Consider the following 24,406-nt stretch of genomic DNA (forward strand, 5'->3'; position numbering starts at 1 on the left):
TCATTATCTCAGGCAGTTAGTTGCAGTAATGAAAAGCTGACTAACACAGCATAGGAAGAGAACAACAGGTGGGCCAGATGAGGAGAACTTTAGGGCTCTCAGAGTGTGTGAAGTAGCCAGAGCCTTGAGAGTCTCCTTCTATAGGGGTTATGATTTCTAACCAAGTTTTTCTGCACATCTTACCCTGAAAAGCAGCCTCTTGGCAGCAACACTCAGTTTGGCTCGTTCATCTACCTTTTCTTCATCTGTAAAAAGCCGTGAAATAAAAACTGAACATCATTTCAAAATGTAAATGTCTCTAGACCATTTTCCAAGATTGATCTGGAAATCCCTTAAAAACATGCATAAGTGAACCAAAATAACTGGGAATATTTTCCTCTTAGGACTAGCCCATTTTTTCTGTTCAGTAAAAAGAAACTAATTCCTAATGTAATTCAAACCAAACCAAACCATACCAAACTGTGTTCAGATTATATTTAACCAATGGAGATTCAAGCATAGATTTTATGAAAGGGATTTCTCTTATTGTTGTACAGGAGCAAGTAACAAGAAAAACCTGCTTCTTGGGTTCAAATTAGTTGTTTCTATATTGTTTACTCTGTGATTTTCTTAACTCATCAAAAATAAGGAAACCCATTAAAAAATTTCTCCTAGGTTTTATTATATTCACAGCACATTTGCTTGAAAGTAAGAAATAAATAATTTCCATAGTCTTATTCTCCCCCCACAAAAAAGTAAAAAAAAAATCTTGTTTTTTAAATCTAATTTGGATAGGTCAGAAAGAAGGAAGAAAAAGGAAAACAGATACTTGCCTTCAACAGTTGGCATTTCTGAACTTGAAGTATACCTGGAAGAAATATTAGCAAATAATAACAATGAATTAGTGGTGGGATTGGAAGATCCAAATAAGACATCACATTAAAAGTTAAAATACAGATGCAATTGACCTCTCTTAAAGAATATCATCCTGGTAGCAACCCTAGCTGTGAATACACACACATATAGTTGTTAACTGACACTGTGGAAAGCGTGTACACAAAATCCCAGCCAAGTGAACACTTCATGGAGAAAACCCAGGATCACAAACAAGTTATTAAACGGGACTCATGATAAATTTTTGAGAAAACTATCATTTCTATGAAAGAACATATGATAACGTAGAAACTTACATACATCTTACCCTGAAAATGAGTATAATATAATGAATATAAAATTCCTTTCTTATTTTCACTGAAAACTTGGTCAATACTTAATTCAGATTCTACTTGAACAAGAGTGGAAAGAAGTTAAAAACCTCAAATGAAGAAAAATAATGTTTCTTCTTGCCATCTGAATGTAATTTAAAACCATATGGTGATATTGTTGAGAAGGTCAATATTTCTTTTAAAATATATTTAAGTAAGACAAATAAACATCCCTAATAGATTAGATAGAAGAGTAATAGAATCACCAACATCCTTTGTCAATAGCATCAGGACCATCAGGTTGGTAAAAATCCTGCATTCTTTATTTTACATTCCTATACGATGGAACTACACAGAGGCATGCCTACCTATCCGATTCCTTTCGTTCTGCTGAGGTTATAGGTTGAGTTCTAAATCGCTCAGAAGTTTTTCTACTTTCACCAGGAGAAAAATAGCGTCTTGGTTTCCGGGACCCTCTCTCCCGTTCCATACGGGTAGGCAAGCCAAGTCCTTCGGATGACTTCTCAACCCGTGATTGGCTTTTAGAATCACAGGGCAGAGATTACACAGCAGGGGAATGGGAAGACAGAAAGAGAATAAAGCAAACAAAGGTTTAGGCATCTCCGCGAGTCAAGGCACAGATTGCTAGACCCCTATACATGCCTCTACCATGCACAGATGGAGGTGGAGCACTCCCGAGACCCACTCCTCCAGCTCCCCATTAGTAGGCTGAAGCAGAATGGTAGTTTGTGAGCCATTTCCTGTACAGTCTGCCCTGCACACACTTGTGAGCTAAGCTAACACGATTCAACGCAGTACACAACACAAGTTGAGAAGTGAGTCATTCTGCCATGGACGTGCAAGTGACACATCAGGAGGACGTTTGCAACATCACCTACAGTTCAGGTTTCTTGTTGGCTCTGGCAGACTCCAGAAACATATTTCGGAGCTGGGCAACGGAGACCTTGGTGTCCAGGATGCTGGCTTCTGCACTGGGCCCTTCGGTCTTGGAACTCTGTGGCTCCAGCTCTCGCTTTGGAACTGGGTCCTTACACCTCAAGGCCTGGAGCTGAGGGGGACCCGTGTAATCAGACAGCGAGCGGGTAAGGACCTTGTGCTTCTTCGGAGGTGCTCCCTTTTTGCGACTGGTTAGTGTGGCCTCCTGGGACACAGGCTCACCCTGAACATACAAAACCATTTCACTTCGGCCCATTCTCTCAGCAGGCTGGAGCTGAACTTGAGGTTCCTTCTGAGGTTCTAAGGAGACTGTGCTAACAGCAGGCTGCTGCCCCAAGTCTTCGTTCCCAGAGGAGGCTTTGTGACTGCTTGCAAGCCCATCCTCCTCCAAGGTCAAGAGTGTTTTCTGGTTTTTCTCCAGAGCTTCAGTGAAGAGCGTATCATCTTCTTCTTTAGATTCAGAAATATGAAGGACTGGGGCATCTCTTTTCTCATCTTCTAGAACCTTCGAGGTGGAAGGCTTTATGACATTTGGGGTGGCTGATCCTGCCCAACTGCACTCAGATGTATTTTCTGGGGTTTCTGCGGTCACCAGCTTGACTGTGTGCACGGGGTCCACTGGCTGGACGTAGCCACGGCTCGGCTGTCTCACAGAGCTCACTGCTTTGCTTGCGACCCTATCGAAGGCTGAGTTTTCTGACTGAAAGGATAGGTAATGGACTGACAGCGGCTGATGTCTCCTCTGAGCTAAGGACTCTGAGGCAAGCTCAGGGCTGCTGCGAGCACTCTCCTCTTTCACCAACTTTTCTCTAACTTTAACTCTTTAAGAAAGAAAAGGGATTTAAGTTGCAACGTGCAGTAACTGCAAAGGGGAAGAGAGCATGCGTGGATCACAGATTACCAGTGAATGGAAATCAACTCAGAAAAAAAAAAAAAAACATTGGGAAAGGCATGTGGCCTAAGGCAGAAATCCAGTATGTGCCACGTAAATGGTTTTGAGTTAAGTTTACAAATCTGCATACTTATGCCAGTGTAGTGCGAAACTAATTCTACCCCCTGTAAAGCTGAGAGGGGTCAGATGCTGTCCTGGAGGAGATTGGGTTCCTTCTGACTAGATAAATACCTAGAAGCCACAGAAAAATCCATTAATGTACACCACTGGTATGCAGTTGGGAACTCTGAGGAAGAAGCCTTGAATCAGTAAGCTTTCTGCATGTTTACTACTATATGGACAGTGGGTGGGAATGGTGGGAGTGTTTCCAGATAACTACTGGCCACTGTGATTTCATTATCTCCTGGAAATGTGAGGGCATTTGTGATTATTTACTTTTTATGGAGCTCAAGATAGGATAATCACTTCTCTTTTGAAGCACTCAGGGAAACATTTACAAGCTTTTTCATGCAAACTATATTCATATATCATGCAGACAACAGTCATTCATTCATAAGACAGGTGACCAGTTCAGACATCCTTACTAACACTGCAGCACCATGAGTGTTAGGTAAAAGGCATATGTTGAGAGAGTTAATGAAGCAACCATTTCCCCTCTGCAATTGCTGTTAAGCCCTCACTTGAAGGCTAATCTAAAAAAAAGAAGGCTCCTCTGTTTCTAGAGTTATTTACAAATCTGAGAGCAAAACTGAAATCCAATTCAAAAGCCACAGACCTTTTCCCCATTACTGCAGAAGCAAACTAGCCAAGAGTTCTGGCTGTGGGGTCCTAAGAGTCTTGGGCAACTTACTTGCCCTTCTCAAGCCTCACTTGCTTTACCTTTTAAATGGGAATAATAGTGGAATGGGGATATAGCTCATCGGCAGAGTGCTTGCTGAGCACGTGCTGGGTTCATTCCCTAGCACCACAAAAGAAAAGAAAATAATAGTGATGTAATGTACATAGTATGTTATTTGCAAAACACATGGCTTCAGCAAAGAATAAACGTTTGGAAGTATGATCTAGTTTTTAATTTTACTTTTTGAAATACCATGTAGTGAGAAAGGGAAAACCATTCAAACTGATAATGGATTACTGATTGGCTCTGACGTTTAAAAAAAAGTAAAGAAGACATTTGGAGTGGGAGAAGTGATTTCTTGGGAAAATGTATAACTTTGATTTACTTAAAATGACTCAGCAAAAGTAATTATGATGCACACTTTACAGAAAAGAATGGTCCATTTAAGGACAAGTGTACCCTGATAAATATAAACACCTCTGTGGTTTTTAAGCAGGATATTGGTACAGATTCTTAAAAAAAAAGATACACATAAAAGGCAGTTATTATGAACAATTCGTGGGAAACAAACATTCTGAGTTATTATTTTTCTCAGAGACTAGCCAGTGTTGGAGGTTTTCATATTTATAACCTTTGTTAATCTTTTAAAAGGAGTCTGAAATGTGGTCAAGTTCTCCTGTGGAATGTGTGCTTCTAATCAGAGACAATCTGAATGTTGTCCTCAGCTGAGAACAAAGTCACTGTTAGAAACTCAGTACATGGGTGCTTTGTCCCTCCAATGACTTATTCATTCTTACTTCTTTTGCCTCTCCCTGCCCCCAGTCTTAAAAAATGAAATGATAGGGGTTTTTGTCTGCTTTTAAAACCACATGCCCTAAATTTACTGTTGAAAATTAACTACAAATGCCAGAGTTTAGAGACAAGGAGACATAAAACAAGGAGCTGGAGTGCTGGACAGAGAGGCTCTGGCAAGAGGAAACACTGGCCGGCTGTTCAGTGAGATTCCAAGGACCAAGGACTGCTTATGCACTCACTACTGCCCCCAAAAGGCCAGTTCTGTGTGAGTTGGTGAGAAAGGGGAAAAGCAAAAGGTATAGAAAAGATCCTCAGAGAGAGGGAAAGGAGGAAGAGAAACGCTATCAGCATGGATTAGGGTGATGCGAGGAGAAAACAATGATTTGAAAGTAAGTTCTTTTTGAACACATGGTTTTCAAATGCATTGCCACTAACAAGAGGGCAAGAGGAGAGTCAGCATTAGCTAAAGTGTGGAATAGCAAAGCCAAGTCCAAGGGAAAACAGAAAAGCATCCATTAAACATGAGCCACAAGTTTTACAACGTGAGATATACCTGGAAGGCCAGTTGATAAGTGAAGGTGTGTCCCCTTCAGAATCTTTCTGGAGAAACCACTCATGTTTGAGCTTCCCTGTGCTACCATGTACAAAAAAACAAGACTTCAGATAATTTCTATTAAAATGTTAATAAATACATAGAACTTTATTATAACAGAACACTTAAAGGCATTTTTATTAGGTAAATAATAATCTTGGCTTTTGAAAATATGTAAGTACATTTTGGCATAGGGTTTATATTGGCTTTACAGAATTGCCAGGACATTTGGCTCTCTTCAAAGACCAAGAGATAGAAACAAATATATCTAAAGTCACCAGAGAAAGTGTATTTCAAGTAATTTTAAATTATTAGGAGAGAGTCTGTTAGAGTCATACTCTGCTTACGAATGCCAGGTAATTATCCACAAGAGGTTGAAGTAAAACATATAAGGCAACTTAAGCTCCATAAATGTTGAGGCACATTGGTAAATAGACAAATATAAAAAGAGTGTCCTTGCAAAACAACGAAAATGAATAAAATAAATAAAAACAAATTCAATGAGATCATATCTTTAGTTGTTATTACGCATTTTGAATTCACCATTGGATAAAGCAATCAATACCACAGTTACAAATGCTTATTCAGGTCCATTAGACAAATGTTCATTGAACTCCCATCCTGTACAAAATACTGAATTATTTAAATAAGCTCTGAGAGGTAACAAACGTAAAAAGGCATCATCCTGGCCATTGAAATCCTTGCATTTTGTTAATATAGCCTGATGTACATATTCATTCCTCAAGCCTCAACCAAATACAATGCAAGGTAGAAAGTGATGAAATGATTATGAGAGGATGAAAATATTTTAGAGAACTCTTAGGCAAGGAAATCCTTGGGTTAACAATGTGAAATAAGTCAGAGGAGGAACACTCCCTTAAGATGCAGAAAGAAAAAATGGAAATTCTGCATGCAATTTTAAAGTTTACTAGCTCAATATCTCATGAACTTATCTGCAAGAGTGTTTAAATAGTAGGCTGGAAACATTGCAGCTCCCAACAATTTTCAAAAGAGTAGAATAAGAATTATAATTAACTCAATTTTCTAAAATCATTTTAGTTTGGTTCAAGGTGCCAGGCAAGAGCCCATCACTGGAGTTATATAGCTTGCTGTGGCCACTGAACTCTGTAGTATTCTACACTTGGACTTAGCTGCTTCTCAGTAACATCCTTCAGTCTCTCTCCACCCAAACCTGTCACTCTACCTCCTGATTCCCAACATTACAACAGTCTTATGCAAAGCAAACAAAAATTAAGATGTATGTACATTTTCTTTTCCAATTGGACTCTCAGTGTTTGTTGGAACCTAGGAAAAGTTCAGCCTATCGTCTGCAGCTAAGAAAGGAGGCAATGCAATGTAGGACAGAATGCAGAGTGAAAAAGGAACAACATGTCAATGCTTTTGAAAACAAGCAAGTTAGTATAATCAGACTGATTGCAAGGCTCAATAAATTTTTGAATAAAGGAATGCTTTGAAAAATGTGAACTGCTCTCCAATTTTTTGAACACAACCTTCAGGGACAAGAATAAAACTTAGTATCACCATAAAACATTTTCAGGGGCTTACTCAAGAATAGGTTGGGTCAGCATTTATAAAATGAAAATCATATACAGAAAAGGCTGGGGGTGGGAGACTTACTAGAGTCCATTCATTCATTAAAACTCAGATATGGAACTGGCCAAAAAACAATAACTATTACCAGGGCAGTGAACACTGCAAATCTAAAATGTTATATGTAATAAACACACAATGTATATAAGAAGAAATAAACAATTTTATGTGAAGGCATCCTGCCCAGAACCTGATGAGCCCATCCAATCACTGATCTCCTCTGTTTTTTTTTTTTTCTTCAAAGACAACAGAGCACTGCAAGTTTATGAGTTTTAACGAGATGATATATTTAGAAACTCCATTCTGAAGTCATGTGATTTTAGTAGGCACCGGTCATGCCTCACCAGGAGGGTTCATATTGGCTTAAGTAAACTTCAGGCAGGAACGATTTAGAACATTTCTCCAAGTAAGGCTTTCAGGACTCATGAACCTGGGGGAGGTTTTCCACCACCCCAAACAGAAAAGAAAGCAAGGAGGATGAGGAGAGATCTAAGTTAGTTAAACACTCCTGGTGCATAGGACACCTGGGGTACTTCTATCTACTCTCTCATACAAAATGGTCAACCTCAGTTGTACCAGCAAAGCTGGATGCTGATGGTCACCTCCTTATCTCCCAGCCTTCTCTATTGGTTCCTCCTTACCACCCCCCCGCCACCAGAGAATCCTCAGGGTGGTGTCCTTCCCTCCTCACTTCTCCATCAACAATTGAAGCCTAGATCTAGCTTTCAGTCTATCAAGGATCTTCTATGTTTATCTCCATGTGATCTCCCACCCATGAATTCCAGACTCCTGGATTCAACTGGATACTTGATATTTTGAATATCTAATATAGACATTCTAATACCTAAGAGAGACATAATATAGACATCTTAAGTTTTACATGTGCACAGACTTGGGGTAAAGTGGTAAAGTGCACCTACTTAATGTGCAAAAGATCCTGAGTTCCATCTCCAGCAACATCACCTCCAAAAATATGTAGCATATCTAGAAAATGAGCTCTAGAATTCCCTCCAAACCAACATGTACTGGAGTCCTCCCTAAATCAGTGAATGGCCAAACAATGGAGACTAACCTTTGCCTTCTCTGTTTTTTTCCACACTCCACATCTAAGTCATCAGCAAATGTGTAGGTTACCCTCAAAACATAAGCTCATCCCACTACCTCTGCTGCTATTATACTAATTCAAGCCACCACCATCCTTCACCCCAATTGCTGAGATGACATAATTATTCTACCTATTTTCATCTTTGCCTATCTATAATTTAGCATCAACTTAGCAAACACAATAATTCCTGGAAAATGTAAGGTATATTGGTCATTCCTCATTTTGAAACCATCATATGGCTCCACCTAGCATTTACGGTAGAACCCAAAGCCCTCACAATGGACTCCAAAGCCTTCCCTGATCTGCATCACCCACATCCATATATCTCACTGACCTCATCCCCCTCCCCCTCCCCCTCCCCCTCCATGACATCTCTCCTCACTAGGACATGTGAAAGTCTTGAGAGAAGAGACTTTGTTCACTGTGGTTATCATCAGAATTCAGCACAGTGTGTGTGGCCAATAGCAGATATCAATAATATTTGTGAATGACTTGTTGAATAATTATTTCCACAACTCCATGAGGCAATTTTTTTGTGGTGCTAGGGACAGAACCCAGGGCCTCGCACATGCTAGGCAAATGCTCTGCCACTGAGCTCCATCCTCAGCCTACTATGAGTTATTCTAATCCTCATTTTATAGATGAAGAAAAACAATATATGAACTGCTCAAGTTTGAGCTCGGACTTAGCGCGTAGATCCCCAAGCCTACGCTCCAGGCCCAAGCAAGGGGGACATCAAGGAGTTCCTGGTCATATTCACCACTGTGACCAGATTAATATGTCTCTCTTGGGTGCCTGTTTTACCCCCAGCAAAGAGTTACCCAAATACCTATAAATTCCACAAAACCCAATTACCTTCTTCCTCTGGTTCTCCAGCATATACCTAAAATCAGAGGAGTGAGGCAGCAAAAGCTCTGGACTGACTTTTCCTCCTTGTAGTCTAGGCTGATTATTAATGTAGTATGGCTAAGAGATGGCCAGACTCAGATTTTAAGATATATATTTTATAAAAGTACAAAATTGATTTCTGAGACCAAAGAGATATTGCTTTCAAGAAGTAGCTCAATAGAGGTGAGATTTTAAAAATATGAACAAAACAGAGAGCATAACTGAATAGTCCCAACTACTTCTTTGTTTTTTTTTTTTTAATTTCTTTAAATTGTGAATGGATGCTGTAATTTTATAGTGTTATTTTGTACTGTTCTTTAATGTAATGTTTAATTATTTTTGATAATTGAGGCTTGGTTAAAAAACAATGGAGGGGCAGTAAGGGCGGGGGTGTGGATCAGTGGTAAAGCACAGGCTTTGCATGTGTGAGGTTCAATCCTTACTTACTTCAATCCATGCACACACATATACCCCACCCACCACACACAAAGTAATGGGAAATAATTCACTTTATACAACATAATGAGCCAAACTGAACATGTGATACTCTCAGGCTAAAGCAGTTGTTAGTTGCATAGAGTTGAAAGTGAATGGTGGTAAACAGAGGCAAAATGAATGATGGGGACATTTTCTATCTTGACTGGAGTAGTTGTTATATATTTACCCATACTCACCAATCTAGGTTGGTGCTACAACAGACCTTCTGAGGGGATCCAGTTTCTGGCTACTGACTGGATGTTTCCTTGCTGGATTAAAGGAATCCGGGCAATGGGTAGCTGCTATGGTTTAGAAGCATACCCCAAAGGCTCAGGTATTAAAGGCTTAGATCCCAGCCTGTGGTAGTGGTGGGAGGTGGTGGTACATTTAGGAGGTGAAGCTTAGCAAAAGTAAGTTAGGCCCTAGGGGTATGCCCTTGAGGGGTTTTTGGGCTCCAGCCCCTCCTCTTTCTCTTTTGCTTCCTGGCCTCCATGTGAATTCCTCTGCCACACGTTCCCATAAGGATGTACTGTCTTGCCATGGACCTAAGCAATGGGGCTAATGTTATATTTGATTGAAACCATGAGTGCAACCAACATTACCTCCTTATAAATTATTGTCTCTGGTATTTTGTTATAGTAACAGAAAACTGACTAATACAATAATCTTACTCATGAGAGTAGCCCAGACTCAGTCCTTCAGGGCTGAGAACTGAAGTCACCAAAATAGCCAATGATTTCTCACTCACTTATAATTCACACTTACAGCTGAATAAAATTTATGAGAACACTGACTCAAGACATAAAAAGAATTGCAATCTCAAACAGAATGCAAAGAGCCTTGTGATATGAACAAGTGTTACTCAGTATGTTCTGCTAATTGGAGTCACTGGTCTGTGATTAGATAAAAAGCTTGCACCAGAATGAAAACTAACATCAGTTAGCTTGATGGTTAATTCAGCTGACATTTTCCTTATAACATGACTTTCTCAATGAAGGAAACAATCCACAGTTTACATCCCAGCACAAGTTGCATACAGTTTGCAAATTGGCTGATGAACAGTTTGCAAATTGGCTATTTCAACTGGCACTGCTGTAGTTTAATTACACTTAACCAGAGAAAAGAGCAGAATAGTCATTCCAAAATGATTTGTTGAGCTGGGGATTTAGCTTAATGGTAGAATACTTTTCTAGAAAGTGAAAGGCACTGGGTATGACGCCCCCCCCCCTCCCCGGCACTACAGAAAACAAAAATGATGGATTGAGTCACGAGATATATGCCGGATGCTGGGCAGAACCTGGGAAGAAAATATGAAAATGAATCAGCCAACGTATCCATCATTCCTTAGGATTCAACTAAAGAAGGGCTATTATTGAAATCATCCTAAGCAATCTTGCAGACTGGCATAATACCAAATCCATGGTGCCATGTTTGGGGGATCCTGATAAAATAACTAAAATCCTCTTATGGGCATGGCATCTTAGTTGTAGGGTATTGGGCATCTGTCTATCCTTCCTAAGATGAGAGGGCAAGGGAAGCTGCATTTGTGAAAGCTCATTTGAGTCATCATCTCCTTCTCCTCATTTCTCTTCCACACGAATCATCATCAACCACAAGCCACACTCATAACATTAGGGCTCCCTTCGCCATGCCTGGCTTCAGCACCTAATGTGTCTGGGAAAATGACAATCTGATCATGGCAAGAAAAGACTGGTTTGAAAGAATAAACACCAGAGAATATGTAAGAGAATCCAAAAGCGATTCAGGGGACTATTAAGACAGTGAGAAATCTACAAAATTCTGGAAAGGTCAAGAAACCAGGGCAGATGGGAAGGTGGACTCTCCCCTGGACACGTTCTCATTTGTCAGTGGCCTTATTGGAATTCGATATCGAGACGCAATCTGAGCCCTGCAGAGCACAAGTGGACTGTTACCTACCTGTGCTACAGACAGTTCCCTTTCATCAACGTATCCCAAGATTGGACTAACCCCTTTGGCAGTCACATAAAGAACTTGCTGTCAACTAAAACTCTTAGGTCTGTTTCCCATGAACTGCTGTTAAATCTGGTTTCTCCAATCCTGAACTCCTACACTGATGTTTCTTTCCTCTCTAAATACAACACTTTATTAAATTTCATCTTGTTAGTTCCCCAGTGCTACGGCTGGGAAGAGTGTCCCCCAGAGGTTCATGTGTCGAAGGTGTGGTCCCAAGCGTGGTGCTACTGGGAAGTGGTGGAAGCTTCGTGGTAGGAAGTGGTGTGGTAGGGACCAGTGGGGGTCCCAAGGTCACTAGGAGCATGCCTTTGCTTCCTGTTTTGTGATGTAAGTGGTTTGCTTGCTCAGTCATGGAGCTCCCACTGTAGTGTGTTATCCTTACCCCAGGTCTAAAGTGAGGGGGGGCTGCCTGATTTTGGACTGGAACCTCCAGAACCATGAGCTAAATAAAACCTTTTTTCTTCATAAGAGAATTGCCTCAAGTATTTCACTGCAGACACCACAGCTCCATGTGCTCTTGTCCTCAGAATTTCATTCTCTTTTCTCTTTCCTCTTCACTCTCATCCCTGTTCTACCTCCGTTTCTCTCCCCTCCCCTTATTCTTTCTGTCATCACACTTATTTATAAATCTGAGCAGAAATCTGATCAGTGTACTTTCATGTTCCCAAATGATTTAATGAAATGCCAAATAGGACCAGGTGAATGACAAAGTCCAGTGTGGAGCCAGAGACCTTGTTCTCTCAGGCCTGGGTAACTACAACCACCACTCATTTTGGCCTCCCTGACTGTGATTGATTCTCCTTCAGAACAATTCTTCACATTCCACCAGGGTGATACTTCTACAGTACATCATCTGTTGTCCTCCCTAAAACACAGGTCAATGCCTTGTCAGGGCATCCAAGGTGCTTTGTGATTGGTTTCCACCTGGCTGTCCAGTTCTTCCTCATCCCCTCCTGCCAGGGATACCTAGGTGTCTGTGCCTCCTCACCTGCAGCAGCCTCCCCTCCACATCCAACAAACTAACCATATCCTATGGACTTAGCTATGACCACTTCTCCAAGGGAAAATAATTAATACCCCATCCCTGGTACTACTATAGCACCCAATACTGCTCTCTAGAACCACAGTCACCCCTTGTGTTGTAATTATTTTCCACATCCTTAAAATGATAGACCCATCTAGGAACGCAAGACCTGTCATATAGAGGGCTCAATATAATATTCTTGAATGATTAGCTAAGCTACCTTAGAGCTGAAATTGATCCGCACAGATGGACAGCCACCCAATGAGTTTAAAATCATCTCGGATTATAAATTTCCATTTTGTTTATGAGGACAAAGCTTTTTAAATGCCTTATTTAAATCTAAATAAAGATTTAGATTTCTATAATGTCACTGATCTGATCTTTTTTTCCTGAAATTTCTATACCTTCAAAGGACAAAAGTAGCAAACTCTTTTCTGCTGTGATGGAAAATAACACTGACATAAATAAAAAGTGGGGTGAAGAAGAAAAATCTCTTCTTTCAGAAGAAAAGTTCTTTCAGAGAACTTGAAAGAATGGATGGATGATGGATAACAGTTTGAGTTTTATTAAGGTACCCTATTGTCTCAATTAAGTTACTTTAAAAATCTTTAGGTTTTTCGGTCCATGTATAAAATAGAGTTTTAAACTAAATAACCTCCAGTTACTTCTGGTTTTAAGAGTCTAAAATTCTTCACCAGAGAATTTATTTTGTGGGGTTTGGGTTGAGTCATTTCTCCATAGGCAGAGGTGACATCCACTGGAAAAAAATGGTAGGGTTACCCAGGACCAGAACAAGGAAGTGTTGACTTCAGATATAGCAGAATGATTTTTGATGTGGCGAGTGGCTGATGCAGAGTTATATTACCAGGAAGTAAGAACTCACCCTAAGTAAGAACTCACCTAGGAGTTGATTGCTTTTGGTTTGTACCTTTAAGTACTTAACAACAGGCTTTGGCTCCCTATAATTCTAGGAGTTAACAGAAAGTGGCTCCTGCCACCACAACAAAGTAACATCTAGCACAGTAAAATTAGCTCCAATGATACAAAATCTTCTAAAAATAACATATTATTCTGCTTAAGAAGAATGTGCATTAAATTCTGCATCTCATTAAAATTAACAATTGATTTTCTAAGAGTCAACCCTTTGGGGAAAAAAATACCTATTTTCCATGTATGCATGAGTATGTGCATGTGCAAGGGCACACTCAGACAAATTTTACACCTTTAAGCGTAAAAGTTTTACAAAATTTCAAGAGTTTGGCACATGTGAACTGTTGGCTACCACAGATTGCAGGCTGGTATTCTGGGAGACATAACCATATTTAAGTCAATGAACAGGAATTGCCAGTGAAAACAGAGCTACGTGGAACAAACAAACAGGAATGATTTAACTATACATTAACAGCCAAAAGTTGGCACAGTAAGGTGAGGAATGCAGATTTTGGGGTACAAGGACTGAAAGGGGCTCCTTTCTCATAATAGAACAAATGTGTGAGATGCTTTGAGGGTTACTCTTTAGAGATGGATCTGAGATCTCTTTTCCATGAAGCACTGCCCTGGCCCCTGGAGCATGTTACAGAGTCTGCAGCCAGAATCGACAGGAGCTGAGATAGAAGGCTGACCGCCAAGCAGTCTCCTGTCCTATCAACATCTCTATTGGTGTGTGCACACAGACAATCAACAACTCAAACCAGGAGAACCTGAGACTGCGGAAATGGTTTTGAGATTCAAACTTCTCATTGGGAGATGAGCAAACACAATAAGAGGTAAACTACAAATGCCCACACAAGTCCCTTTCTTTCTTAGGGCTCAGTCTTCAAGTTAAGGTGTTGCAGAAAAGCTTCACTCTGGAGGGTACCCTGCTTCATCTTCCTGAACCAACCTGCATTTTCCTTTTATCACTGAATCATACAACAATGCAATGTATACAAATACTAATTCAGGTTCACTTGACAAATGTTTATTGAGCTCCTACTATGTGCAGAGTACTGAGCTGAAAAAGCTCTGAGAAGTAACAGGTGAATCGGGTATCATCTTGGCCATCCATGAAAAGCCTTGCATTATGTTAGGGAAGAGAGCATTGATTTCTACATCCCTCAGTGTCCATGAGGAGCCTGCCAGAGCCATCGTCCACCAATAGCAACTCTCCCAAGGTCAATAAGGAACAAGGATCCTCTAGAGAGGATCATCATTAGAAAATAAAGTGTAAGTTCCCTTTCATTTTCTCTTTGTCAGGCACATAGTTTAATGAGAATAGTGACAGTTGATGCTCAAGCAAAAAGCAGCTGGGGGCCCAAGGCCATGAGTTTCTTACTCACAAAAGTAACAAATACATTTCCATTTTTTTTTTCTCTTTTAAAAATAATAGTTGCACAAGATAGCAAATTTAACAAGTCTTGGGGTCAGGATTTCTAGTTGTAGCAGGAATTCAGATTTTTAAAAAATCTGAATAATCCATAGGGATATATATATATATATATATATATATATATATATATATATATATATATAGTGAATATATAATATATATACATATATATATATATATATGGTGAATAATCCTATGGATTATTCTAAAATTTACTGTGGATGAATTAACAAAGAATGATTCATTTCAGTGACACTACCTCTCCATAAAACACAATATCTAAAATTCCATATAGGGTTTGGAAGAACTGGAGGAGTATGGGCTGGGTGTATATTCTTAGTTTTCTTCAGAACAAAGTGTTCATCTGAATTCTTGGGCAACTAACAGGATTTGGGGGCTAAAGATCTTGTAACAATCCATCAATATACTAATTAACTTTTAAAACCTTCTTTATCATATAAGCTGAATACTAAATGATTCCAAAATAAATACATGCCTTAGGCAAATACTACCCTAAAGACTGGTGTTTAACCTACAATGTTTAAAAACAGCCCAGCACAGTGAAGTATGCGGACTAATGATTCTCCTATCCACAGGCACAGGCGTGTGCCAATGGGAGTGTACACAAGGGCTCTCAGCAAGAGACTGGAGCTCACATTTGAATTTCGAGGGCACTGTAGATAATCTTTGGATGGTATATTCATGACTAGTGTGTTCATACTTAATGAAAGGAAACAATCTCCTGCTATTTAGCACAAAATTATGACATGGGAATGTGTTGATTCAAAGATTTACCAGCCAAAAATGTTGGCAGAGCTCAGTGATGAGAGAGTAAAGCAGAAAGAAAAATATTCCATTTCAGGATAGAACACACCCATGAAAAAAATGAAACATTAAACTGTCTTGTGGGGGCTGGGACTGTGGCTCAGCGGTAGTGTACTTGTCTTGCATGGGTGAGGCACTGGGTTCGATTTTCAGCACCACATATAAATAAATAAAACAAAGATCTATCAACAACTAAGGGAAAAAAAATTTTTTTTTTTTTTAAAAACTGTGGGCTGGGGGTGTAGCTCAACGGTAGAGTGCCAGCCTAGTATGCACAAAGCCCCAGGTTCCAACCCTGCCAGGCAAACACAAAAACAAGACAAAACCAGCTTACAGTTATTGTTACTTTATTTGTGGATACTTTTTCTCTTGCTTTTTAATCTTCTTAAACTTTTGCTACATATTTTCATATCAAATGACATTATCATTTTCCTTTTTGGTTATTCAGGTCACAGGGTGTGATTTCTTTTGTTAGTGTTTTAGGTTAGAAAGTATTTTTTTGTTTATCTTGCTTCCTCCCAAATAGAAATCAGACAAGAATGACTTTCTGAAGCTTGAATTTCATAGTTCTAGATAAAGGACATCTAAGCAGAATATTAATCCATTTCAAATGCACCTTTACAAACTGGATAACTACAGTCATTAAAAAGTAAACTTTAATTTTTAAAAATATCATATTCTTCACACATTATTTTCCATCTCTCTTCTTATTTACATAAATGGATCTCAGGTGTTTTTCTCATATATATGATGAATGAGTTTGTGTTTCTTTGCCTGTGAATCATAAGATTGTACACTTTGAATGGCTTAAAAAAATAAAAAGCAAATGCCTGTACTGGAATTCTTTTATAAAGTGATTCTTTCTAGCTTTTCATTATGAAAGTGAAGCTAAGACTGGGCTTATGAAGACTCTGTGGTAATATGGCTCTTCAAATAACCTTTAAAGAAGTGGCTCTTGTTGTTACAGGGCTCAGCAGGAAAACAAACTCTTTCCTATGACTAAAGACTTTCAGTTTTTCACATCTTTGCATATTAAGATTTTAACATGGGGCTGAGCATGTGGCTCACTGGTAAGGCACTTGCCTAGCATGTGAGGACCTGGGTTCCATCCCTAGCACAGAGGGGTGAGGTCTCAGAGGGTAGGGTTGGGTTGGGGGTGAGGGGCAGGTAGAGATTTTAACCCACAAACTATCAAGTATATAAAATATCCTATCTTTTACTTGGAATGTTCAACAAAGTTTTAATTATGATCACAAATTATTCAAAATCTTACTGATCATGTTTTCAATTCTTTTTTAGGGCCTTATGAATGCTAGACAGGTGCTCTACTACTGAGCTAAGTCCCTAGCCCACTGAGAACCTATTATATTACCTATTACTATTACCCCAGCTCATCTAGGTGACTAACCTAGATACCTTGAAAACAACTTGAAACAGCAGTCATTGTATGACAATTTGAAATTAGATTTTTCTTTTTTGGGTGCCAGGGATTGAATGCCTACTAAGCATGTGCTCTAGTGCTGTGTCCCCCACCCTGTCCACTGTTTAGGTAACATAATTGTATATCTTCAATATTTTTTCCTAAATTGGAATCTATTAGGCTTCTTTGTCCTACCTACAAAACACAAAAAGGATTACCTTTGACAGAGAGTGACAAAGCTAAGAACACTGTTTCTATGGTGAAGTGTTAATTTACCAAACAAAATATCTCCCCTTTCAAAATGTGAGAGAACAGATCACAGTCTCTCAGTTTCAAGGAATTAAGTCCCAAGTCTGAACAAAGGTCCTCAAAAATACATTCTTGGGATGAACAGTATTTATTTATCTTAGAAACTGACATCTCCAAATATGTCAGTCCAGATGATCAAGTAAGTAAGGACAGATCTTTGGCTTAATAAACTTCAATAACTAAAATGATCTGCTTCAGGCATATTACTGCTACTTAAAAAAGAGACCAGGTGTTGTTCATCACTCTGTCCCAAGGTGAATCACACAAGAGTATTTTCCAACACACACACACACACACACACACACACACACGCTTTTCTAACACACACATATACATATTTTTCATAGAATAAATTTGCTTCACTGTAGCTTCTCATTCTTCCTCAATCTACCTGTGAAAGTACTGCTTGTTTGAAGTGAAAACAGACTTAGGAATCTACCTAGACTATGACTCTAAACCCTTAAAGAGGATATCTTAGTAAATTGTGCTTTAAATATGATCACCATGCTTTTTCAGTTTAAATTTAGAGGCAAACACATAGGCTCTCCTGGCATTTGACTTTCTGATTTAACCTCTCTCCCAGTTTTCCCCCATAGGAGCTGTTATTTTTGGTAGGTCCTTTTCCACAATGGTTTCTCTTAATGTCTGTCCTTTTTAATGATGTGTCCTTATACACAACTGTGCCTTAGTGTATTGACACACTTACATAGTGACATGCAGTGTACACTACAGACATTCTGCACCCTAAATTGAGAGACTCCCACTAGTGGGTCTTGCTCCTTCTGCTGTGATTCTAAACATCAGACAAAATCAACTGTGAAAAGCCCTAAGTCTTAAGCATAACTATAGAAAAACAAAAAGATAAATTATGAAAAGCAGGTAAGAAAAAGAAGAGTCCTGAAGGGAGACTTCCATGAAAGTTTAGAGACACCTAAAAGTTTGTTATTTTCAAAAAGAACATAAAAATCATACATACAAAAAGGTACGAGCCTTTTTGCTTTAGTAGAACTATTTTGGGGACCAAGGATTGAACTAGGGGTGCTTAACCACTGAGCCACATCCCCAACCCTTTCTATTTTTTTGGTACTGGGAATTGAACCCAGGGGTGCTTAACCACTGAGCCACATCCCCAACCCTTTTAAATATTTTATTTAGAGACAGGGTTTCACTGAATTGCAAGGGTCTAAGTTACTGAGGCTGGCTTTGAAATTGCCATCCTCCTGCCTCAGCCTCCTAAGCTGCTAGGATTACAGGTCCTGGGCTTTGCTAGTCGAACTTATTTTGATATTGTGGAAATTACAAAAAAAAAATATTATTGCTCCAATAAGTGGAGACCTGAATAGAATGCCAAGAATATGCAAACTCTACCACACAGCAAGGCAGAGAAAGAGGGTACAGGTGTTTTCCTGGATTCGGGATGGTTAGTGCTGGGCTGTGTGCTTACCTGGACCGAGCCTCTGGGGTCAGTGTCTGGTCACCACTGGAGTGGCTCAGGGAGGCAGGTTGCTGAAGAGAGGAGCAGGACATTTGCTTTGGGGACCTTGGCACTTCAGTGAAGGAGGAGTCTCGCCCAGCAAAGCAGGAGTCTCGCCCAGCGAAGGAGGAGTCTCGCCCAGAGAACGAGAAGGATGAGGAACTCTCAACTGTTGGGGACAGGTCTTGAGACTGCCGGGTGGCACTCAGCTCCTGACATCCTCTTTGGTTTTCTATATTTAGCAGCACCTCCTTATCAGAAACCTCACTTCTGTGGAGGGCATAGTCCCTGGATTCCACTGCACAGGTCCTGAGCCCCATGGTCTCAGTCCTGGAGTATGGAGAACTCAAATCTTTGCTTGGCTTTTCTTGCTTCTCACATTTTCCTCCCCGTTTCTCAACAGCATCAGGGTCCTTCCTAGACTTGGTATACCGAGATGAATATTCAGAGTCTGCATCAGGATCCAGAGTCAGCCCATATTTTTCTGCCAGCTGACGTCTCCTTTCTGCTTTGTACCTTGCAATTCTTTCAGCTTTGGACTCGAGACCGTGGGTGTCCATGGTACTTGAACCATATGGTGGATCGCCATGGACCCCTGGGGTTTCTGTGCAATATTTGGATTGAATTTGCTTTTCTAAAGAAGATTTAGATGTTTCTTCTTCTTCGTTTGATCGACCTATGAGAAGACCACATGCATAATACATACAGGTTCCAGGAAAAACTTATAGTTACAATATTTACACACACAAAGACATTCTATGCTGCCCATAATATGCACTGTAGTGTTTGTGCTGTGAGGAACTGATTTCTTACGTAGGTCTACAGACCTAAAATGATTCACCTGGGCTGCTGAACAAGTCTGAGACCTGGGGTAAAATGTGTGAAGGTCACCCAGAAACCCAGTCCTGCACTCCCCAGGGCTCCTCAGTCCTTGCTCAGTGCTTATTTTCCCTTAATTCTTTTCCTTTTTTTTTTAAATTAATACTTCACACGTGAAGCCAAAGGACAATTTTAGAGTCTTCTAGAAAGTACAGCACATATGATAACTGCTGTAATTTGACAAGTGATGTGTTGTGGTTTCATAGGATCTGAGAGTAAACACAATAATATGGCCTGTCTCTCTCTATATACAACCTAACAATATGTAACATATATGATATATGTATATTTACAGAAGTGGCTTTTTCCAACTGTAGCACACATGTATGGTGTGGAAAATGTCTAACAAGAAAACACATAAAGGCAAAAGCCCAAATCACCAATAATCACACTATGTACTAATATACTCACAACTTGACATTTTTATGTATTCCTCTAGTCTTTTATATAGCTCATTTCTTTTTTCTCTATGAAACACTTAATGTTATTAATGCCTTATAAATAATATTTTCTTACATTTGCAAATCTTATTTTAAAGAACACTTTTTAAGCCTTATAATATTCTATCCAACAGGCATTCCATAGTCTGTTTAACCCTTGCCATATTTCTGGGCATATGTTTCTAACTTTTAATCAGCCTGATTTTCTGATAATTATCACAGCAGAACAATGTATAATAGTAGAATTGCTTTATCAAAGGGTACATCATTTTGAGAAACATGCTAGACTGTTAAATTTCTATAAGTGTGCAGCAACTGAAACTTATATCTGCAATACATGCTTCCTTAGAAATGAGTGCTCATTGTTTAAAAAAATTGCATTTGATCAAAAAAAGAATATATGCATTTTCTCATCTGTTTATTAACCATTTATATTCTCTTTATATTCATTTACATTTATATTCTCTTCTCCTTCTAGGGAATGCCTGCCCAGTCTTATTGCCCTATACAATACTGACAGTGTCATTTTCATTGGTTCATGTAAATTTTTATAGGAGTACTAGCCCAGTGTCTTCTTCAGGAATATTTCCAAAATTACCTGGGCTGCTGAACAAGTCTGAGAGCTGGGGTAAAGGGTGTGAAGGTCACACAGAAACCCAGTCCTGCACTCCCCAGGTTTAGTTTTGTTTCTAGTGTACGTGAATAAGATTTTCTTTGAAGTGAAGATGTTATTCCTTAAGTAGTCAGGTCAAGTGACTACATACTGCTACTACTACTATCATTTGTGATAACCACTATCTTCAATTGTTTCTGTGCTTCAAATGTCACTTTCTATTCCACTTGAATTAAATATTTGACCATGTTTTCATGTTTCAAATTATTTTGTTTAAAACAATCACATGAGTAACTGAATCTTATTTTGGGGTTTGGACTGAAGCAGAAAGAGGAATATGCCCCCTTTTTCTCCCCTCTTGGTGAGCTCATTTCCCCAATACTATTTTATGAAGTAATTCTTTCCTCACTAACATGTGATGCTTAAATATGCTTATATGCTGCATGGTTGAATATTTTATATATACTAGGATTTGCTTCTGGCTATAAATTTTGGTATTCTGATCTGTCTATTATTGATTCTTCATGTTATGGCATTTAAAAAAAACTTAGTTCTCTATAGTTTTCTTGCTATAGAAAATCAGAAACCATAGACAAGCAAACTGGTAACATTACGATGTGAGATCAACATTCCTCTCTGAGGGAGAAACCAGAAGACACTGGCTATAAAAAGTAGCAACGCAGGCCTCAAAGCCAGGGACTGGGGGTTGGGACATCAGCCCTGAGAGCACTGCTTTCTCCTGAGGTCAAGCTGATGTCCATAGCAGTGACTCTGCATAACCAAGGAGAAGACGTCATGTTTGACATGCTGCTTAGTATGAAATCAACATGCAGTACATTTACATACTCCAAAACAATTTTAAAAGAATGCTTTGTTGCATAAACACTTAGAGTAAGTTTCCTCATCATTCAAGGTCCAGCTCTGCCTTCAACTCTCCCTGCTGAAAGCAGTTGCCTCTTTTGCTGGGAACCTGGGCATCTAGTTCAAACCTACTGTGAGAACTATAAGGCACCTATCTCATTCATTCCTTTACCAAACATTTCCTAAGTGCTTCTGACTGCAGATCCTGTGCTGAGCACTCCTTTGAGGAGTCCCAGTCCTTGGGGGGAATGGCTGGTCAACAGTTCCCCCGCAATGTGCTAAGGGGAGTCATTTTTTACTGCTGTGACACCAGAGGACCACATGCATGATGATTGCTCTGGCTGTTTTTAATAAACACATTTAATAAAGAGTATATGCACACAATTCACTTTTGTTGAATATCTCTCCAATACCAGTAGATTAAAAAGGCGATGGGTAACATGCTGAGCAGCCTGCCTGATGATGGTCACGCATGCTCACCAGTGTGGGGGCTGGCAGGGTCTGTGGCTCTCATGTATCTGGGCGTGTCTTCCTCCAGCAGGCGATGAGTCACTAATCCTGTGCAGCTCTGCAAGAGGATGGGCTGGGTTTCATTTTCAATCCCTTCCAGGCGCCTTGCAATTCTCTCTTTTCTGTGCAATACACCAAAAAAAGTCTTAGTGAGCCCCCAAAAATCAATGCTCAGGGACAATCGAATACTGCTTTGCCACACTGCCACACTCTTCTACTTATCTTACCTTTTCATTTCTGTAAGTTCTTTCTTTGGTTCAAAGAGTTTTCTTAATTCTGCAACTAAAACAAAGCCAAAAGGAGCAAAAAGAAAGTACAGTAGTTAGTGGTCAAGCATTCATTTCATTCAATATATGCTTATTCAACTCAAATTTCTGTTCTTGCCTCCCATGCAGCAGAGATACATGACACTGACCAAGTTCCTACTTTCTTGGAGTTTGTTTTCTAGTAGGGCAGGCAGATGCCAAATGAATAAGCATGTACACACAGCCATATTACAATCCCAACCCTCCACCCACCATACACACATATCCTAGGCTAAGAAATAAACTAATCCAGGCTAAAAATGTTCTCTGTCACCCAGGGGAGTCAAAGGAGGCCTCACTTGCAAGATCTCTCTACTAAGGTGTTTTTAGCAGAAATCCAAATATCTCTTACTAACTTTGGTATAACTTAATAATGTATTTTCAGCTTATAGTCTGGAAAACTTTTACAAAAGTAAAGACTAGTGCTCCGAAGAGCCGGAGGGCCATTAGAAAGCTACAGTCACCAATTCATAGTCACTCCTATTTCACCTTATTATTCAATCTGTAAATATCTTAACTACATGATTGTGCTACCTAACGCGGTATACCCAGACTAAATACAGTTCAGGTCAATGCAGGACCTACATCTCCCCTTACAGGCTTTTACTGGAAGGAAATGCCAGTGTTTATTTCCAGCTATAATTTAGGTGGATGATGGATAAAATGATTACCCAATTTTTCTGGCAGCGCTGGATGAACAAAAAATGTTTTGCTGAGGCTGGGAGGTTCTCATGTGACACCAACTACAGGAATATGACTGACCTCAGATCCCAGACAATTGTTTCTTTGGAGAAATGGCCCAAGTTGGTAGAAAATAAAGGTCTTTATTCTCTCCTCCTCCTTCAATTCATAAGGGTTCATCTGAGTGGCTCTTATTGAAGACTCAGGAAAGGGTGGGAGAGAAAGAAAGGCAGAGGGACAGGGTGGCTGGATAGCCTGCAGCCAATGACAGTGCTAAAAGTCTGAGTCACAGGAGAAACTCAGAGGGCAGAATATGAATACATGGAATTTAATTTTCAACTGCTTTAATTTCTGATTCTTATTTAAAGCAGTCAGTTTTAGGAATGAGTCTAAAACCACACAAATATATATGCGACTTTTATAATGCCTTTTGTGTTTGGGAATTTATTACTTTTAAAGGACTGCCACCTAAAACTAGCATTTGGCTTCAAAATAAAGTCTGTCTCTCTTTCTCTCTCTCTCTGACTTTGAAATCTCTCTATTGGCTTCCGCAAGAATCAGAGTAGATGAAGGCTGAGGTGAACTTGCTCTGTAATGTTAATTATGTTCCTATTTAGAAGACAAGGGCATAATGATCAGGGTGCATCCTGCCTCCTGCCTTGCATAAGGAAGCCAATAAAAGCTTCCCAATTAACAAATTAGCTCTGTTGAGATTATGGTGATAAAACTTTAATGCCGATAGTACATATTTTGAAAATATTTACCAGAGAGTTTTAATTAATTATTTAAACCCCAAGAAGAGAATGGGGCTGTGTTTTTGATGAGACTGCTCAAGAGTTTATTGAAACCAAATTCCAGGGTTCCTGAAAGAGGCGTCTTAAATCCATGCCTCAAAATCACAACCGAGACATATAGTAGTGTATTACTGGGGTCCTGAAGTATAATGAAACTTACCTTTTCTATCCCCAAATTATTTCAACTGGATAAGATAAAAAAAAAAAACATAAACAAAAACAGTGTCATATAACTTCCGCAAGAATCAGAGTAGATGAAGGCTGAGGTGAACCTCCACCGCCACTGGAAAAAGTTAAGACATATATATATTGTTTTTCTAATTAGAAACTACTGAAACTACTGAAAATCACTATCATTTCAATAAGGCTTATTTTAAAATTTTCTGTAGAAATTATCTTAAAAAAAAAGATCTCTACAGTACGTGAAAAAGTTGAACAACAAGTTGCTACTGCTATTTTCATTTCCATATTCCAGCAGGAAGATCAACTCAATGGGAGAACACGCTATCCTCTCACTCACAAAGCTCTACTTTTTCTAGTGCCATTATAGTAAGAGAGTGGCTGCTCCT

At 39.4% G+C, this 24,406-nt stretch overlaps 1 protein-coding gene across 10 annotated transcripts in view; it reads right to left on the reverse strand.

Moving 5' to 3' along the window:
* The window catches only part of Svil (supervillin), a 232,250-nt gene that overhangs the window by 62,583 nt on the left and 145,261 nt on the right, over positions 1-24,406 (reverse strand). For 6 of the 10 annotated variants that reach the window (XM_071599931.1, XM_071599930.1, XM_071599932.1 and 3 more), the window contains 8 exons: positions 22,285-22,339; positions 22,028-22,179; positions 18,725-19,430; positions 5,220-5,300; positions 2,084-2,962; positions 1,553-1,723; positions 813-847; positions 184-245 (listed from right to left, as the gene is read on the reverse strand). In XM_071599931.1, the coding sequence (XP_071456032.1) occupies positions 184-245; positions 813-847; positions 1,553-1,723; positions 2,084-2,962; positions 5,220-5,300; positions 18,725-19,430; positions 22,028-22,179; positions 22,285-22,292 (2,094 nt within the window). In that variant the 5' untranslated portion in view covers positions 22,293-22,339. The remainder of the gene's footprint in view (positions 1-183; positions 246-812; positions 848-1,552; positions 1,724-2,083; positions 2,963-5,219; positions 5,301-18,724; positions 19,431-22,027; positions 22,180-22,284; positions 22,340-24,406) is intronic. The other 4 variants (XM_027928427.2, XM_071599935.1, XM_071599936.1 and 1 more) reach the window with 4 other exon arrangements.

This window comes from Marmota flaviventris, chromosome 12 (assembly GCF_047511675.1).
Source record: "Marmota flaviventris isolate mMarFla1 chromosome 12, mMarFla1.hap1, whole genome shotgun sequence".
Taxonomy (NCBI): Eukaryota; Metazoa; Chordata; class Mammalia; order Rodentia; family Sciuridae; genus Marmota; species Marmota flaviventris.